Source organism: Dioscorea cayenensis, chromosome 16, assembly GCF_009730915.1.
Source record: "Dioscorea cayenensis subsp. rotundata cultivar TDr96_F1 chromosome 16, TDr96_F1_v2_PseudoChromosome.rev07_lg8_w22 25.fasta, whole genome shotgun sequence".
In the NCBI taxonomy this organism is placed as follows: domain Eukaryota; kingdom Viridiplantae; phylum Streptophyta; class Magnoliopsida; order Dioscoreales; family Dioscoreaceae; genus Dioscorea; species Dioscorea cayenensis.
Window position 1 is genome coordinate 3,480,328 of NC_052486.1, and position 18,737 is coordinate 3,499,064.

Here is an 18,737-nt window from a genome sequence, read left to right on the forward strand (position 1 = left end):
TCGTGTGTTCAACACTAGAACTGGTGTCGGTTCTAGTTCAAGTGTCCTTAGATAACTGTTTTATGTTTTTTTATGGTGTATGTTTTCAAATTATGGTTATTTTAATCAAAATTTATATTATTGGTCAACTGCGATTTTTTTTTTCATTTTGCCTTAGCCCCCCCTACCAGTGGATCCTGGTTCCGCCACTGATTGTAGTCATAGTGTGTAACGATCTTGGCAGCGGCTAGGGTTTTTGGAAGATAGCCTGGGAAATAGAGAAGAGAAAAACAGAGAAGAAGGGAGGAAAAGACAAGAAAAAGAAAGAAAAGAGGGAGAGAGAAAGATGATTAAGGATTAGCTGTCCTTTCCCATCCATTTCATAGTTTTTAATATTTCCAAAAGATAATGGACAATAAGTGCTTTGCTCTACATGACACATGTAGCCATTGGTTAAAGTTCAATATAAACATTACATCCACGCTAATTTTAAGATCCTTTACTAATTAATACTAATTAATACTAATAAAGAGCCATCATTCTGTACCACTTGTCAGCATGGGATTGGCCATCGTGGATCTGCCCCCATCTTGACCTAGCCACTTGGCCCCATCTCCCACTGCCACAGAGTTATGTCATGGTGAGAACGAGACTCAACCGTTAGAGGGAGAGAGATTCGGCGAACACCATCCTTGATGATCTGAGTGTGGTTCATTGCAGCCTGGCAGGGATTGTTCAAAGTAATTTTTTATGAAGGTTTCCATGTGTGTGGGCCAATCACCGCACTGAGACAAGGAAAGATGTTGTGCCGTCCTACCGAGGGACAGGCTTCCAGGAATGATGATGAGCTGTCAGGAAGAGAAAAGGGGCCTTTTCTTTCTCGGAGAGGGTGGTTGTCAGGTGCGTTACAGCTAGATGGGCAACACTCAGACTGGGATTATGCAGCAGGTTAACAGAAACACCTAGGGCCTCTGGGAGGGATGACGGTGCAGTGGTTGAATGGTGTCTTTCCCTATCTGAGGGGGAGAAAATATCCGCCATCATGCAATAACCCCGAGCTCTGACGAAGACTTCAACTTCATGCGGTAGCGGCGCTGTTCGATGCAATCAAACCAAATAGCAAACAAATGTCAACAAAATATTAGAACTATTTTAGACTGAGATGAGTTTACCGAGGGGTTTCATGATCGACAGAATGGTAGAATGGTTCCAGTAATGCATGGGGAGGTTAGTGTGCCAAATCCAAGTGGCTGCAGGTGCTAACGATATTAACGCGCCCAAATCCAACATCCAGCTCTGAAGCTTGACAGAGTAAGGGCCATTCTTACTCATCAATTTGAAAGGAATGAGGTCTTTGGCCGTTCTCGTGTCTGTGGCGAAGCAAAGAAAATGGCGAACTACCCCGGATGAAGATGGTAACTTTTCAGGACTGAAGGGCCCAGAGTAGCGCCAAGGCCTTTAAAGAGTGCGAGCTCAGATGTCTGGCCGGAAGGGATTGGCACCACAGAAAACTTTGAGAGGTTCTCACTTGAGCGCCAAATGTCTTGCGTGATGGGTATTGGAATCGAGGAACAGGGGAAAGAGAATAATAAACTCAAGCACTCAAAGGCCTCACACTTGCACTCACACACTCACACGAGAGAAGACACAACAAAGAGTTTTGAAATGTAAAAAAACATAACTTGATTGAAATTCACTGCTGGAAATAAGGATACATATAGGCAAAGACAAAAGGGAACCAACTCCCAACTAGAAACCTGACACACCATACAAAAAGCAAAAGGCAGTCAAGATACAGCCAACTGGAAACAGGAGAAAGACAAGATAGCATGCATGCAGTCCAATCAAAGCCCACACAAGTGTACTCTTCATGCATACAAAGGTTAACAATTAAAAACTTAAGCTAAGCCTCGAGATGTCTGACCAACCACCACTCTTGGGCCTTCTGAGTATACTTCAAGTCTTCAACACTCTCCCCATACTCAGAAACTTCTAACGCCCATGATCTCCCGCTCATGCGTCTGTGTCGAAAGAGGCTTTGTGAAAATGTCAGCAGCTTGATCTTCTGACTTGTAGTAGTTTAACTGAATTAAACCATCACTAACCAATCCACGAATGAAATAAAACCTTGTGTCAATGTGTTTGGTCCTTCCATGGAAGGTTGGGCTTTCAGCAATGGTGATGGCTGAGCTATTATCACAATATATAATTATAGGACCATTCTGAACTTGATTCATGTCTTCAAGAATTCTCCGAATCCATACCGCTTGACAAGCCGGGGAGGAAGTCGAGACATACTCAGCTTCAGTGCTTAAAATTGCTGTAATATCTTTTTTTTTTTTTTAGCATCGTGAAATCGCTGCCGAACCGAGGTTAAACACCCATCCAGTCGTACTTTTTCGATCAGCTGAGCAACACCAGTCGCTATTTGTGAACCCAATTAAGCTTGGGTTCACTCACACATTCATACAATAGACCACTCCCGATTGTTCTAGAGGCATAGTGGAGTATGCATTTTACTGCACCTAAATGATGCAAAGTAGGGTTTTGCATGAATCTAGACACTACTCCAACGATGTATGTGAAATTTAGTCGGGTGTGCGATAGGTATAAAAGACCTTCTACCATACTCCTGTAGCGTTGTGCATTCGCAATGCCCGAGCCATGCTCTCTGGGAAGCTGTTAAAATTGATTGAAGCTCTGCAAAATTTCAGGAAGGATGAAGTGAAGAATAAAGATAGTGAAGCAGTTGATTGTCCTGGTGTAAATATTTTTTGTTCAAGGGGTAATTTGGTCTTTCCAGGTGTTTGAAATTTTGGTATTTCAGTTGAAATCAAAGAGGAAAGAGATGAAAGGCTGTGATCTAATCCATCAAGAAAATTAGTGTAAGTTCTAGGCAGAAGAGAAAGGTTAGCATCAGGGTTATGATCGTGTGGTCTGGATTTGATCAATAAAAGAGGTGGTCTTTAGTTCGAGGCAAGGTTGATAAGCTGTTAGATGCACCGTGTTGCTGCACGTGACTAGCTTAGTCACATAGTCTATTTTGTTTTGAATACTGAACTTTCATTTAGTTTATATAGTCTTGTGCATTGTTAGTTTTGTGTGGTTTTTTCTGAATTTTAACTGTGTGCTCCACCTTTTATGATTTTTTCCTGACTTGTATAAACGTTTTTGATGTTTATAATGAATAGCAAAGTTGTTTCTCATGAAGTGTAGATCCTATATAGTGATTATCAGTGGTATCAGAGCTTTGAGGTGAGTTCTCTAGAGCATATTTGCTTGCTTTACTGATTTGTGATGTTGTATGAAGTTGTAGAAGTGATTTGAGGTTTATGGAGAGATTTGTTGGCTGAGAAGTGGTGAACAAGAAGGCTATTTACTTGTCAGGTAGTTTTAGAAGTGAAAGTGTGTTAAAGATTTATGTATGAGCATTGGAATTATAGAATGAAGACTTTCTTCAGATCTTAGAGGCTCTGGAAAGTGATTGAAGAAGGTATTAGTTCAGAAAATCCAACACATAAGGTGATTGAAGATGATGCTAAGGCTTTGTTTCTTCTACAACAGTCAATAGATGAGATAATTCTTCATAGAATTGTCAGATTTGATTCAGCAAAGGAAGCCTGGGATCACATCAAAAATGAGAATCAAGGCACTTCAAGGATGGTTTCAGTAAGGCACCAAACTTTGAGACAAAGTTTGATCTGTTGCAAATGAAGGAGGAAGAGACAGTTCAACATTACTTCACTAAAGTGTTGGCTGTGGTTAATCAGATTAGAGGAAAGGGAATTGAGTTGAAAGATGCTGAAGTGGTGCTCAAGGTGATGAGAAGCTTGTCCTCAAGATTTGTACATGCTGTGACCTCAATTGAAGAAGCTAGAGACATATCCAAAGTGTCTCTAGATGAGTTGAGTGGATCATTGCAAGCTCATGAAGCCAGATTCAATCAATTTTCTAAGAATCATCAGGATAGAGTCCTTGTGATGCAAGGAGATTCAAGAAGTGGCAGAGGTAATTAGAGAGGAAGAGGAAGATTTGGTGGTTTCAGAGGTAGAGGAAGAGGTGGTGATAATTCTAGATGTGGTGATCAGAGGGCAAGTATGCAAGCATAGTATAATTGAGGAGAGTCCAGTAGATGTGGTTTAAGGGCTTTTGGCAGATTTGGAAGAGGTCAAAGGCAATTTGGAAGAGGATTCAGTAGAGGAGGATTGCAAAATATTCAGTGTTTTAAATGCAAGAAATATGGACATTATCAATCTCATTGTTGGCCTTCTCAAGATAGAAATTCAAGTGAAGGGGGAAGTTCTTCAAACACTCCCAGTTCAAGTGATCATGGAACCTTGTTTATGGTGCATACTGGAGAAGGAATTTACAGTTCATCTATCTGGTTACTTGATAGTGGAACTACTAGTCATAGTGACAGGAAGAAAGGAGCTTTTCCACAACTTAGATGAGACAATGCAACATAAAGTCAGACTTGGTGATGATAAAGAAGTTGATGTATGTGGTAGAGGTACAGTCGCAATCAGATCATTTGGTGACAAAGTCAGACTGATTCATGGTGTTCAGTATGTGTCTTCTTTAGCTCATAATTTATTAAGTGTGGGTAACTTAATGATGCAGGTTATGATGTCAATTTCAGTAAGAGATATGGGTGTATAATCAGATATGCAAACACTGGAAAGAGTGTTGTAGAGAATTTAGAAAAATAATAACAATTTATTTCCTGTGGAGTTTAATGGTGAAGGTCAGGTGAGTTTAGCAAGGAATGAGGAGTTGGCTGTATTATGGCATAGAAGGTATGGTCACCTGAATTTTCAAGACTTGAGAGTACTTGCTCAAAAGGAGATGGTTGTGGGCTTGACCTGAGATTGAGAAATTAAATCATTGTGAAGATTGTGTATTTGGGAAGTTGGCAAGGTTTCCATTCCAGTCTGGAAAATCATGGAGGACAAGACAGAAGCTTCAATTGGTGCATGCTGATGTGTGTGGCCCTATGCAAACTGAGTCACAAGGAGGAAATAAATACTTTCTGTTGTTTATAGATGATTACTCAAGGATGTGCTGGGTTTATTTTTTGAAATTCAAGCATGAAGTATTTAGTTGCTTTCAAAAATTTGTTGCATTAGTGGAGAGGCAATTAGGTAATCAGTTAAAGATTTTAAGAACTGATAGGGTTGGAGAATTTATGTCTAAAGAATTTCAGGCTTTTTGTACTGCCAAAGGGGTGAAGCATGAACTCACTGCTCCATATACTCCTCAGCAGAATGGAGTAGCTGAGAGGAAAAATAGGACTCTAGTTGAAAAGGCCAGAAGCATGCTGAAATCTGGAAACTTGCCAAAACATTTCTGGGCGGATGCAATTGCAACAGCAATCTATGTGTCTAATAACTCTCCCACCTATGCAGTGTGGCAGAAAACACCACATGAAGTTTGGTTTGATGTGAAACCAAAGGTGACTCATTTGAAGGTGTTTGGTTGTGTGGCCTTGGTTCATGTACCTGTGAAGAAATTACATAAATTGGATGATAGGACTGTAAAGGGAGTCTTCATTGGGTACTGTACAGATGCAAAGGCCTATAGAATTTATATACCTGAAACTGGGCAAGTTATGATCAGTAGAGATGTGAAATTTGTTGAATCAGAATACTGGCCCTGGATAGTAGGAAATCAGGCTTCATCCAAATTATTTGTGTTGCAAGAAAAAAAATAGATGCAGTTGCAGAGAATCAGAGACTTGAAGAAGTAAGTGGCTCAAGTTCAGGAACTAGTAGTAGTGATGGAAATGGCACTTTTGTGGCTCAGGAGGGTTCAGGAACTGTTTCAGGCATTGATGAATGACTAATATTAAAAGTCAGGACATTAAAAGATTTGTATGAAAGTTGTTCCTTTGCTTTGAATGTAACTGATCCATGTTGTTATGAAGAGGCAGAAAATCAAGGCATTGGAGACAGGCAATGTCAGATGAAATTGAAACAATTCAAAAGAATAACACTTGGAAACTTTGTGAATTACCTACATAAAAGAAGGTAATTGGAGTTAAATGGGTATATAAGACCAAGCTGAAGCCAAATGGTGAGGTTGAGAAATACAAAGCTAGACTTGTTGCTAAGGGTTATGCTCAAGAGTTTGGAATTGATTATGAAAAGGTCTTTGCTCCTATGGCAAGAATGGAGACAGTTAGAATGTTGTTAGCATTTGGAGCTCAAAAAGGTTGGCCAATTCATCAATTGGATGTTAAATCTACTTTTTTGAATGGCACACTTGAATAAGAGGTATATGTTTCACAACCAAAGGGGTTTGAAGTGCAAGGAAAGGAGAATCAAGTTTATAGATTGCTTAAGGCCATGTATGGACTGAAACAAGCCCCAAGGGCCTGGTATGCAAGGTTGGATAGCCGGTTTAATTCTCAGAATTTCTGCAAAAGTGAGACAGAACATGGTTTGTATAGAAAGACAAATAATGAAGTTGACATATTGCTGGTATGTGTGTATGTTGATGATCTAATCTGTTTAGGATCATCGGTGAAGCTAGTGGACGAATTTAAGGCAGCTATGAAGCAGGAATTTGAAATGACAAACTTAGGATTGATCAAATATTTCCTAGGCCTTGAAATTCATCAAAGTATCCAAGGTGTGCATGTATCATAGAAGAGATATGCAAAGGAGATGCTAAAACAGTTCAATATGCAGGGTTGTAAGGCAGTAAATGTACCAATGAATCAATGTACCAAGTTATAGTTAACACAAGAAACAGAAATGACTGATGCAACTCTCTATAGGAAATTGATTGGTAAACTACTATATGTAACTAACACCAGGCCTGATCTTGTGTTTGCAGTGAATCAATTATGCGGATATATGTAATATCCTACAAAAATACACTTAGGAACTGCTAAGTAGGTGCTGAGGTATGTTATTGGTTCTTTTCATTATGGTATTCAATATAATAATGGAGTTAAATGTGTGTTAGAAGGGTACTGTGACAGTGATTGGTGTGGTGATCAAGAGGATAGAAAGAGCACTTCGGGGTTATGTTTTTAATTTAGGCTTAGGTGTTGTTTGTTGGGTTTCAAAAAAGCAAGATATTGTGGCCTTATCATCTACTGAAGCTGAATATATTTCTCTAAGCTCAGCTTGCTGTCAAAGCTTGTGGATGGAGAAAATTTTGAGTGATTGTGGATTATTTTGTGAAGCAGCAACTCAAATTTGGTGTGATAATAAGTCCTACATAGCTATTGCCAAGAATCCAACATTGCATGGAAGAACCAATCACATGGATGTCAAGTTTCATCACATTAGAGAGCTTGTAGCAAAGAAGAAGATTCAATTAAATTATTGTTCTACTAATGTGCAGGTTGCTGATATATTCACGAAATGCTTGAGTATTTAGAAGCACAAGCAATTCAGAGGTGAGATGGGTGTTTGTCAGCTTCAATCAAGGGGGGATTTTGTTAGAATTGATTGAAGCTCTGCAGAATTTCAGGAAGGATGAAGTGAAGAATAAAGACAGTGAAGTAGTTGATTGTCCTAATGTAAATATTTTTTGTTCAAGGGGTAATTTGGTCTTTCTAGGTGTTTGAAATTTTGGTATTTTAGTTGAAATCAGAGAAGGAAGAGATGAAAGGCTGTGATCTAATCCATCAAGAAAATTAGTGTAAGTTCGAGGCAAAAGAGAAAGGTTAGCATCGGGGTTATGATCGTGTGGTCTGGATTTGATCAATCAAAGAGGTGGTCTTTAGTTCAAGGCAAGGTTGATAAGCTATTAGATGCACTAGGTTGCTGCACATGGCTAGCTTAGTCACATAGTCTATTTCATTTTGAATACTGAACTTTTATTTAGTTTATATAGTCTTGTGCATTGTTAGTTTTGTGTGGTTTTTTTTCTGAATTTTAACTATGTGCTCCACCTTCTATGATTTTTTCCTGACTTTTATAAATGTTTTTGATGTTTATAATGAATAGCAAAGTTGTTTCTCATGAAGTGTAGATCCTATATAGTGATTATCAGAAGCTTCTCGTTGGAGTTCATAGGACTGGTCATGGCCTTGCAATGAAGCATCCCAAACTTTTTCAACAGCTCTTCTGTATATCTTCTCTGACAAACAAAGATGGACCCCTTTTGTTGCTTAACTTTGAAGCCCAATAAATAGCTAAGAAGTCCAAGGTCTGACATTTCAAAGGTGTGCAACATTGCCTCTTTGAATTCAGTCACCATCTCCTCCGATGAACTCAATGTCCAAGGTCTGACAATGTCGTCTACATACATACATAGAAGTAAAATACCACTATTTCCTTTCATCTTTTTGTAAAGAGTTGGCTCATTAGCACTATGTTCAAACCCCAGTTGTTAGAAGAATTTATCAATCTTTGATTACCATGCTCCTGGGGCTTGACTGAGGCTGTAGAGCGCCTTTCTCAGTTTATAAACATAGTTCTTTCTTTCAACTTCATACCCTTCTGGTTGAGTCACAAAGACCTCCTCTTTTAGTTCACCATTTAAGAATGTAGATTTGATATCTAACTGATATATAGGCCACCTTTGTTGAGCTTCAACGACTAGGAATAGATGGATTGTCTCCATACGAGCAACAGGGGAGAAGACATCAGTGAAATCAATCCCTTCTAGTTGCGAATATCCCTTCATGACTACTCTGGCCTTTCTCTTGTTTAGAGATCCATCATAATTGTATTTGGATTTGAAAATCCATTTAAAACCAACTGGTTTGACTCCTTCCGATGGTGCAATCAGCTCGCAAGTGTTGTTCTTCAGTATAGAATTGATTTCTTCTCTCATGGCATCTCTCCATTCTTGGCTCTTCACGGCTTCTTCAATTGTATATGAATCTGTGACAGTTAAGGCAAAGGAACATGAAGCATATACATCGTTTAAAGGTCTATATCTCAATGGAGTTACCTCATTTGAGTTTTGGTTAGTGTTGATTCTTGTGGACCGAGAATGAAATCAGTTGAGTGAGTGTTTGAGGAGTTTTCATTTGCTAGGTCATCAGCTTTGTTATCAAAGAACACAAGCTTTTGAGTGAATGAACCATCTTTTGGCCCATCATACTTAGCTTCCTCATTAAAGGATACATCTCGGCTAATGAGAAATTTCCAAGTGGATGGGTTTAACATCCTGTAAGCCTTTGACTCCTCTGAGTATCCAATTAAAACACATTTTGTAGACTTTGCGTCAAAATTCTTGCGAGAATGAGAGTTTGTCAACACAAACCCTATACATCCGAACACTCGGTAGTGTTTTCACCATCGGCTTCATCGCATATAACGCTTCATATGGGGTTTGGGTTTTTAGTGCAGCAGTAGGAGAGCAGTTGAGAATATGTATGGTGCCAGCTACCACCTCCCACCCCCACAAAGCAGCCGGCAGCTTCTTCTCCATGAGCATGGTCCTTGCTATCTCAGTCACTGTGTGGTTTTTCCTCTCAGCGATGCCATTCTGCTAAGACGAGTACAGCGCTGTCAACTGTTACTCTATCCCTTGATCAACACAGAAGATGTCAAACTCTCGAGATAAGAACTCGCCTCCTCGGTCACTCTCAAAAGCTTTGAGTGCAAGTCCGAGTTGTTTCTCGAGTCGTTGTTCGAAGCTTTTGAAATGTTATAAAGCTTCTGATTTATTCTGCATGAAGTATGCCCAGCTGAACTGAGAAAAGTCATCAGTTAAGAGGGAAAAATACACATTACCACCAAGTGTAGGAGTCTGCATGGGCCCAACTAAGTCCCCAAGCACCAGTTCGAGTGGAGTTTGAGCTCGTTTCACTTCATGTTTTGGATATATAGACTTGTGCTGCTTCCCTAATGCATATGCTTCACATTTATCAAACAATACTGAATAGCCAGAGGACATTAGTTGTCCTATGCTAAGAAGGTTGTGTGCCAACTGAGGCACAAATTGCACTCCTTTGATGTCTTTCTTTCTCCCACAGCTTGCGTGAAGAGAAACAATACCTATTCCCTCAACTGCAAGAGACTTCCCATCTCCAAGTCAAAACCTTATGCTTGTGTGTATCATCAAATTATTTGAAGAGATCTCGATCTCCGGTCATATGATTTGAACAGCCATTGTCAAGAAGCCAGACAGTTGCCGCCGTTTGTTCTTCACCTTCAAGCCTGGCACTCATCACAAAGAGAGAGCCTTCTTCTTGTTTCTTTGCTTCTTCACTTGCAACATTCGCCCCCTTGTTTTTAAAATAGCATTGTGCCTTCATGTGCCCATACTTTTTACATATGTGGTATTATACTCCTTGCTTATAGGTTTTAGTGTCATCAAATGCTTGATTTGAGCTTCCACTTAAGCTTCCATGCCATCATCCAGGCCTTCCTTGACCTCAAAAACGCCCTCTAAAGGAGCTTCTCCAGCATCCTCGTCCTCCTTTGAATAAGTTCACCTCACTGGAACCGGCATGACATGCTTTTTCTTCTCCTTGATCTTGAGACAAAGCTAACATGGACTCATATGTCTTGAGAGAACCACTTAACACTTCTACAGATAGTGTGTTAAGATCCTTGGCTTCAATAATAGAGGATACCACATGCTTAAACCTTGGTGCAAGGCTTCTTAGGATCTTGGAGACAACAACCTTCTCAGGTAACTCCTCTTCAAGCAATCTAATGCGGTAGACAGTATCCAAGGCTCAGGTGATGTAGTCTTACACATTTTCAGCATGCTTCATCTTCATTTCTATAAATTCCTGTTGTAGTGCATGTACCTTCATTGAGCTAAGATCAGAGTTTCCTTGAAACTCTGTCTTCAATATCTCCCAAGCCTCTTTGACTGAATCAAGTATAGAGCTTTGGCATCCTTGTCAGTGCTGTCATTGTTTCTATTCTCCTCTTCCTCCTCATTAAGTCTATTCTCCACCACGTTCCAGAGCTTCATTGATCTGAATATGGTCTTCATCATGAGACTCCATAGGTTATAGTTGTCACCTTTGAAAATAGGGACATTGTCTTGTGATTAGTTGCGTGAAGATGAGCTGCAACCGGCTATCCCGTCTCTCTGATACCACTGATAAACTCAAGCACTCAAAGGCCTCACACTTGCACTCACACACTCACACGAGAGAAGACACAGAAAAGAGTTTTGAAATGGAAAAAACACGAACTTGATTGAAATTCACTGCTGGAAATAAGGATACATATAGGCAAAGACAAAGGGAACCAACTCCCAACTAAAAACTTGACACACCATACAAAAAGAAAAAGGTAGACAAGACACAACCAACTGGAAACAGGATAAAGATAAGATAGCATCCATGCAGTCCAATCAGAGCACACACAAATGTACTCTTCATGCATGCAAAGGTCAACAATTGAAAAATTAAGCCAAGCTTCGAGATGACTGACCATCCCCCACTCTTGAGCCTTCTGAGTATACTTCAAGTCTTCAACAGAGAAGGGGTAGTGGGTAGTTAGGAGGCACTGTTGATCTAGTTGAGGCTTGGAGGACTGCGGCGAAGAGAGCCACTTCGTTTGCACTTTCTTCCTTCTTAGTGACCTAGGTTATTGATCTTCAGGCAAGGCAGTGCAGCTTGCTATAAGATGGCGATCTCCAAAACACTTATTGCAAGTGAGTTAGTGCTTGCATTCTGACGCAGATTGGTTAGGGCGGAGGCAGTACAAGAACGTCGGACGATCACCGAGGGAACGGTGTTGCTTAAGGTTTTGGCGATCCATTGCCATTGGAGCACCACAAATGAAATGGCTGCATTGCGGGGGAGAATGCCATTTATATTGCACCACCCTCCAGTCCGAGGGTTCCGAAGGAGGTTGGCTGGATGAAGAAGAAAGCTGCACACTAGAAGAGGGGGAGACAGGGAGCGCACAACCATTGCAAAGGTAGTGCTTAACGGACTTCACTCCTAGGGATGGCAATGGGTAGGGCATGGATAGGGTATGTCAAAACCCTTTACCCGTACCAGTAACCCCTACCCTATACCTATACCCACCAAGGAAAAAAAATCATACCCTTACCCGTAAGGTTTCCGCTTACCCATTTTTCATATTACCGAATTAAATTTAAATAATAATAATAATAATAATAATAATAATAATAATAATTATTATTATTATTATTATTATTATTATTATTATATATATTCATGATCCATTACAATATAATATTTGTAAATTAATTGATTAATTTATATATCCAATTGATTTTTTATTAGCATCTTATTTTCCAGGATGTTCTTATTATTTATAGAATAAATTATTATGACATTAATTTTTTAATATTTGTTTTATAGCATTTAATTTTTAAAATTTAATTATAATTCTTAATATAAATCCAAAATTCGATTTTGATAATATTATGCTCTAACAAATATAAATAATAAAATTAAATAAAATCAAAAATAATATATTAAGAGAAAATTTAAAGTATTATTTTTAAATTAATCACCATGAAAATAGATTTTGGGTAAATTATGGGTAAATGTTTAGCTTAATAAAAAATTATATATATATACATATATATATATATATATATATATATATATATGTATATATATATATATATAGAGGGTAGGCTATGGGCATACCCTCAAAAATTGTCGATCTCCGGGCCTTTTTTGTTGTTGAATTTCTCGCTCAGGAACGTACAACTGAACACTGACGCCTTTCAGTTTTCAAGTTAAAAATCTTAAGACATTTATATGTTCTTTGTTTCATTGCCAACTTCTCTAACATATTTTATGGCGGGCAGGCAGAATGAACATAGAACACTATGGAAATGCCACCAACAATTATCTTGATATGACTCCTTTCATGTTTGCAAACAAAATTAATTTTGTTTGCAAACATGAAAGATCATATCACGATAAGTGTTGGTGGCAATTTTGTTTGCAAACAAAATGGCCGTAATTTTTTTTATTTTTTTTATAAAAAATATTTATAAATGTTTATTTGGTATTATATTAAATATGGAAACTAAAAAAAAGCAAAAGAAAGCAATACGAGACCAATAGACGATATTTCAAGAGATATTATTTATTAAAACCTCATGTTGTAAATTAATTATAATTATTAGACAATATTTAATGGCATTAATTTGGTGAAGGGCATATAAATTAGTTTAATATTAAATATTTAATAAGACTTTCCAATTAAAACTGATAATTTTTTAAAAGTGAAAATTATTACATTAAATTCAAGTGTTTTATGGTGGTATATATGAAAAAACTATATTTCAACTGCTGTTTAGTTTGTTGTAATTAAAAATGTTGCATTTATTTTTATGTTTGATTTGATGTAAGTTGAAAACTATAATTACTATGTAAGTGGGACGGTGAGATTACCCCATATTATTTATTATTATTAATTTTTTAATACTTTTCATAATAATTAATTTAAGTAAAAATAAGTAATTAATTTAATAAATTATTTATTAAATTTAAAAATATTTAATATTTATTTAAATTTATTACTTGAAAAAATTTATAATTAAATTTTAAAAACACTTACTCTATTAATTATATTTATAATATTTTCAATTATAAAAATATTTTATTATTTAATTATTTGATTATATAAATATTTAATTATAAAAAAAATTATTTTTTTTATTACTTAAAAAAATTTTCAATTATTTTTAAAAGTAATATAATATTTTTAATTAAAAAAAAATTTTTACCAGAAAAATATTTAATTATATAAATATTAATTTAAAAAATATTTAATATTTTTAAATTTTATCACATAAAAATATTTTTACAATTAAATTTAAATATTTTTATAATTAAATATTAGATGAATATGATGGTGAGTGGATACCACTTATATTACTGCATTTCAACTTACAACAAATTTTGTTGTAAATTGAAATACTGCACAAGTATTATAAACTGTAAAACATTTTACATGTAAATCTCATTTTACAACAAACTAAACATCATTTTAAATATAAAACCAATTATATTACAACTACTTGCAAGTAACAAAACAACCCTTATAGAAAGAACATTGAATTATGGGCTTTTATAATCATACATATGCAAAAACAATATAAATAGTTAATTTGATATTCCTTATATTTTCACACTCCCCATCTCAATAGACCAAGCATGATATACATCCTCACGAGTAATTTTTTTAAAAAAATTAAAACATAAGAGTGAAAATGTTATACCAGTAGTTTCATACTTATTAAATCATACACTATAGGTTTATGTGAAAATGGATAGACTATTGTAGAAAAAAATGAAGAGACTAAAATAAATGACATTAAATGATAGGGTAAACTACCGAGATAATCACTAAACTATGTGGTTGTTTCTATTTTGGTCACTGAAGTTCAAAAAATTTCAATTGGATCCCTATACAATGTATTTTCTTCCAATCAAGTCCTTCTGGCGAACAACGTTAACGGCAAGCTGACGTGGCTCACCACGTCATTGGCAACTTTCCATGTCAGCTTGCCTGCTAATTCCACATGTTGGTCGATGAGTTGCACTAGTTGACCGATGAGGTTATTAATTCTTAAAATGTTTTGATAAGTATAAAATCTTTCTAAGAATAGCATTTTAAACACATATAAGCCTATCATAGCTTAAAATAATTTTTGTTTGATGAATAGAGTCACAAATGTTGCATTAATCCATCTGGAATTCTATGGCACTCATTCACTGAAGAGCTATCTATCATTCAATGGCATCCACCAAGCAATTACAATATCCCCATTAATATTGAGAATACATAAGAAATATAGACAACTAGATATCTATCTTAGAAATTTCTTTCCATAATAGAAACTGTCTCTAAAATAGATTGCAGGACTCTCATAAAAATAACTAGATTTCTATTCCATCACCCAGAGACCCAATAGAAAAAAAAGGTAAGTAATGGTCACCTCCAAATTTGATTTCATGAGACAAAAATCAACACCAAAACCACCTTGTTCTTCAGATTTTCAAAACAACTTGACAGAAATCAACACCAAAATCAGACACCAAGGTAATTCTATGGCAGGGAAAGAGAAGAGGATGGGCTTCTGGAAAGGACACCTTCCTCAATATTATTCTCCTCCATGACACCACATCGGTAATTGCTTGGTCTCTTGCCCGGCACCATGCTTATCAAGTCCTTTCTTTGTGGATGAATGAAAGGGAAAGTGAAAAGTTTAGGAAAGTAAAAAAGTTCACTGTAGAGGTAAAAAAATAAAAGCCATGCGGAATTATTAGGCAAGCTAACGTGGAAAGTTGCCAATGACATGGTGAGCCATGTCAGCTTGGCATTAACGTCGTTCGCTCGAAGGACTTGATTGGAAGGAAATACATAGTTTAGGGATACAATTGATTTTTTTTTTTAACTTGAGTGACTAAAATAGGAACATGCCCATAATTTAGGGACTATCTGGGTAGTTTACAGTAAATGATAAAGGTGTTCATATTAGCCAAATTTTAATGATGATGAATAACAAATTTTAAAGTTGGTTTCTTTTTAAATACAATTCATACAATTCCATTTTTAAGTATAACTTTGTTTTTCACATAAGAATTTTATAGTTTTTTGTATCTATAATGTTACTATTTAGTTTGTCACAATATTTTCACTTTTATAATTGGATTGTCCATTCATATGATGTTTGGTTGTGTTCCATTTGTTGCAAATATATGTTTGATATGTTCTTATTTGGATAAATTTGTAGATAGTGAAAAACCAATCAAGTGTTCTTCCAAATGTTTCTTTTAATCTATTTTATCAAATGAATGTGCACAAAGAAAATTTTAGAATTGGTTGAAGACATTCTAAATCAAGCATTGAAACTTAGCATAAGACTTTGGGATTTCTTATTCAAATTCCGCACAAATTATGGGTTTGGCTTTTGTTGGAATAGATTTTTGATGTAAATGATTATAAAAAAAAAGGGTAAATTACCTAGTTGGTCACTAAAGTATTGCCCAATTCTTATTTGGGTCACTAAACTAAAAAAAATTCTATTTGGATCACTTAACTTAGTAAATCATTCCAATCAAGTCATTATCACAGACGGCGGTAACGGAAGGCTGAGTTGGCTTGCCACCTCACCATTGGCCTCGCCTCGTCAGCAACACTTGTACACTGTTCATCTCTCACCATTCCCCTCTTACATACAAATAACTCATTCATCTTCTTCCAAACTCCTCTCTTTCTCTTATTCTTTGTCTTCTCCATCTCTTTCTTCATCTTTTCAACCTTCATCTCCTCCTCCTCCTCCTCTTCCTCCTCCTCCATTATCATCATCTTCTTTCTTCCTCTCCTTCTCACTACTACTCAGCTCATCTCCATTAATGAGTATCTCCTTTATCCTCATCTGCCCAATAAACAACACTTGGGCTACAAACCTCATTGGCAATCTCTCATTTTGTGCAGCATGCACATAAGCCTCTTTAGACATTAATCTGCAACTCAACACTCGCAAACTTCCTCTCCCTTCTTCTCATTCAAATCCCCATGAGCACCCAAGTATATTCCCATTGCTCTATAAACTCCATCATAACACCTCCCAAAGAATCCAATAACACTCTCATTCTATCCATAAACTCCACAAACTCATCATTCCCCAAAAACTACCTTCTCTTGCCATTTTTCCTGCATACTCCTTTACGATCTCAATCACAACCTCTGTTTCTTTTGCATTTGATTCAGTTTCACTACTTGCAATAAAATAAGCAAGTATTCTCTTAATGCACTCTATGTCATGGGTTAAAAGATCTTCAATGGAGACTTTAGTGAACTGCATGGCTATCATGGACTCAAGCCCATGAACGCATGACTTATTTGCATGCACATCAATGGTGGCATGTAGTATTTGAAGGCGATTTGATGCATGCATTGATCCTTTCTTTCTTGGTATTTAACCCCACAATTGATTCGATTATCTTCTTGTTTTTGCTTCACAATTTGAAGGAGCTTGTTTTTTAAATTTGAATTGCCAATGAGGTTTGTACCTCAAGTGTTGTTTATTGGGCAGATGAGGATAAGGGAGGTGCTCATTAATGGAGATGAGCTAAGTAGTAGTGAGAAAGAGAGGAAGAAGAAGGTGATGATAATGAAGGAGGATGAGGAGAAGGAGGAGGAAGAGGAGGAGATGAAGGTTGAAAAGATGAAGAAGGAGATGGAAAAGATAAAGAAGAAGAGAAAGAGAGGAGTTTGGAAGGAGATGAAGGAGTTGTTTAGATGTAAGAGGGGAATGGTGAGAGGTGAACAGTGTGCTGGTGTTGCTGACAAGGCGAGGCCAATGGTGAGGTGGCAAGCCAGGTCAGCCTTCCGTTAACGTCGTTTGTGATAGTGACTTGATTGGAATGATTTACTAAATTAAGTGACCCAAATAGAATTTTTTTTAGTTCAGTGATCCAAATAGGAATTACCGCTTAGTTTAGTGACCATTTGAGTCATTTACCCTAAAAAAGGGTAAACTACATGTTTAGTCACTAAACTATTCATGTTTTCCTAATCTGGTCACTAAATTAAAAAAAAAATTCAAATTGGTCACTAACGTTACCATTTCCTTCCAATCAAGTCACTCGCTTCAACACCGTTACCCTGATGCTGAGCTAGCGTGCCACCTCACTAGACACGTGTCAGTTTTTTCCTTGGGTTGTTGATGTGGCATTCCACTTTCAATAATGAACTTCAAGTAATGCTTTGACTGACCATATAGCATCATACTTTCCCTTTGTTTCCCATGCATGGTTTTATTGAACCAGAGAGCTTGAGGCCAAATTTCCTTTATTGTTTCCTCCATCGCTTCTCTGAAACTATAAGAAGATGTCGTCTAACTGGTGATCATGCCTTCGCATAGACGGTGGCCAAAGCGGTGGCACTACAGATAAGTAGAGAACATGATCTCCGGCTAATAAAATGAGAACGATGGAGATCTCATCATATTCATCATGATCTCCTTCACTTCTCTAAAACACAGTCCGCTTCACCACCAACTTGCTGGTGATCAGAATGCACTGTCGACCTCGCCACCCGCCTGATCATCACCAAGCTATGGCTCCGTAGCTGAAGGTACAAGATTTGGACCCCTTCCAGCCCCACGATAGCCACCGCGCACCATCGTCTTCCTCTTCTTCATTGTTGCCGCCACCGCTGCCTTGAGAGCCATTGCCCTTGCCCTCATTCTCACTTCTCTAACCTCCCGCGAGATCTCCATCTTCGCATACCTTCTCATCTAGTTCTCATTCTTGTTTTCTCACGGGAAGTGATCAGATCTCAGATATAGCGTTTGTAGAAAAAAAAAACACTCATCCAAACTATCACACATCTATATAATATGTATTCATTTATTTATCCAATAATTAATATCATATTCATACATGAACACATGCATGTGTCCAAGATGCCACTAGAACATAATAACCCTTAAAAACAATTTATTCTTATTATTTTCATATTCATATGTGCATGCATGCATGCAAGCCTTCAATAAGGGCAACGTCCCCTAACATTCCTTGGAGGTTTATGATTATAGATGATGAAGATGCCACCATTGTTACAATTGGCATGAGCACACCCAATTCTATTTCAGTCCCTCCAAACTATTTGAGTGTAATGTCTGCACACCCTCCCAGCAAGTTGACAAGTATTGTTGGGTAGTTATAGTACTATTTCTCTAACACCCATGAATTCACAGCATCTATTGCTGTTTACCCAGTTGAAGAACCACAGAAGATGTTGTCACCATAAGATGTTCTCTGGCTGATTTATCTCTTATCTGCAGTGTCACTGTTTTGGCCACCGTCTATGTGAAGACAT

The 18,737-nt window shown here is 37.1% G+C and overlaps 1 protein-coding gene across 1 annotated transcript; it reads right to left on the bottom strand.

Moving 5' to 3' along the window:
* Positions 1 to 360: 360 nt before the first annotated feature.
* Positions 361 to 1,641, bottom strand: LOC120279485. Its single transcript, XM_039286417.1, has 2 exons — positions 1,152 to 1,641; positions 361 to 1,073 (listed from the first exon to the last, which is right to left on the bottom strand). The coding sequence occupies exons 1-2, from the start codon at positions 1,309 to 1,311 to the stop codon at positions 793 to 795; spliced, it is 441 nt and encodes a 146-aa protein (XP_039142351.1). The 5' UTR covers positions 1,312 to 1,641; the 3' UTR covers positions 361 to 792.
* Between the last annotated feature and the right edge of the window lie 17,096 nt (positions 1,642 to 18,737).